The following is a 1,493-nucleotide window of genomic DNA, read 5'->3' as shown; positions in this document are numbered from 1 at the left end:
GCGCGGCCGCGGCCCCGGCCCCGGCCCCCCACGCGAGACCCTGCCGGCATGCCTCCGTGCCCCGGGCCGGCCCCTCCCCGAGCGCATCTCATGCCCCCGTGCCCCGCAGGGTGGACTCCATCATGCTGCTGGAGGAGGGCTTCAGCGTGACCAGCGTGGACGCCAGCGACAAGATGCTCAAGTACGCCCTGAAGGAGCGGTGGGAGCGGCGCAAAGAGGAGCCCTTCGACAAATGGGGTAGGCCTGCCCGCACCCTGCCCCGCGGGGCTGCCAGCCGGGGCTGCCCACCCCCTCTCTGGGCCCATCTCGCCCTCGGGTCTCCTCCCTTCCCTGGCAACAGGGGCTCTGGGGAACGGCCTGCCAGTCAGCCTCTCCCCCTTCGTGTTTGTCCTGCTGGTGCTGAGGGCTCCAGGTCGGGTTAAACTTGGCCGGAGAGGCCCCCAGTGTCAGGCATGACCAATCCCACTGGCTGCTGGCATCTCCTGACACCCCCAGCAGAGGGGAAGAGTCAATCGTTAATAGCAAGTGGCACAGTCTGGCTGTTGCCAGCTGTCTACAGCAAGCAGGTTGTGAGCCCTGGTGTCATCAGCATAGCTGGCCCTCTTTCTGCCTGTTGGAGGTCTGAGAGGCCTCTCTAGTAAGGGAGGATCTGACACCCTCAGCCACAATCTGCTAAATGAGCACTCCGCCATCCTCCTCCTTGCCCCTAGTATACAAGTGAGCACTGATCACAGAGGGACTGAGCCAGGGGGATGCAGGAAGACCGTCCAGGTCACCCAAGTCTAACCTAGGCTGGTGCCCCGACAGCTGGGCCTCTGAATCCTGTGTCTCGGCCAGCCACCATGCTGTAGACACTGCACGCCTGCAGCAGGAGGAGAATGGGGCTTGTGTGGTTTTGCTCTTTTGTGACATGTCAGAGAGCTGGGGGGGGGTTCTGCAGGCTTCTCCATTCATGATGCATGGTTTGTCTGCCCCCTCTGTCCCAGTTGGTTCTGGGGAGCTAGCTGGGTGTAGCTTCAGACATGCAGTGCAGCTGGAAACCTGTTATGGAGGGTAGGGGACTCAAAGTTGAACAGATATTAATTGATGCTGGAAACCTGTTATGGAGGGTAGGGGACTCAGAGTTGAACAGATACTAATTGATAGGGCTGTGCAAGGCTTTGGACAGAGCTTTGGATCTGGAGAAGCTCCCGGTGCTTCGGGGTCCAAAGCAGCACATCTGGGTCGAAGCGCTGCCTCGTTCAGCTTCCCAAAGTGCCTCGGAGCTGCCTCGGCGATCCGGCCATAGGGTATAATAGGGAAACAATAAAATATCTATAACTTTGTTGGTTTTTGTCTGATTTGGATGACATTTTCAGGGGTGGTAGACTCTGCAGGGAGGATGAAGCCTGACAAGTTTCAAGAAGATCGGTGCAGAGGCTTGGGGGGAACAGTACCCCAAACCCTTGAAAGCAAAACTCCTGTCACGTCTATGTGTTACAACACAGGGGGGG

General features: G+C 58.9%; 1 protein-coding gene across 2 annotated transcripts in view; it reads left to right on the top strand.

The window, feature by feature from the left end:
* Positions 1-81: 81 nt before the first annotated feature.
* LOC102386281 (glycine N-methyltransferase) overlaps positions 82-1,493 on the top strand; it is a 5,476-nt gene continuing 4,064 nt past the window's right edge. The window contains exon 1 of one of the 2 annotated variants that reach the window (XM_025211895.1): positions 82-237. In XM_025211895.1, the coding sequence (XP_025067680.1) occupies positions 123-237 (115 nt within the window). In that variant the 5' untranslated portion in view covers positions 82-122. The remainder of the gene's footprint in view (positions 238-1,493) is intronic. The other variant, XM_025211896.1, reaches the window with a different exon arrangement.

The sequence above is a fragment of the Alligator sinensis genome, unplaced genomic scaffold (assembly GCF_000455745.1).
Source record: "Alligator sinensis unplaced genomic scaffold, ASM45574v1 scaffold1238_1, whole genome shotgun sequence".
Classification (NCBI taxonomy): domain Eukaryota; kingdom Metazoa; phylum Chordata; order Crocodylia; family Alligatoridae; genus Alligator; species Alligator sinensis.
This window is presented reverse-complemented; position numbering and strand designations above follow the sequence as displayed.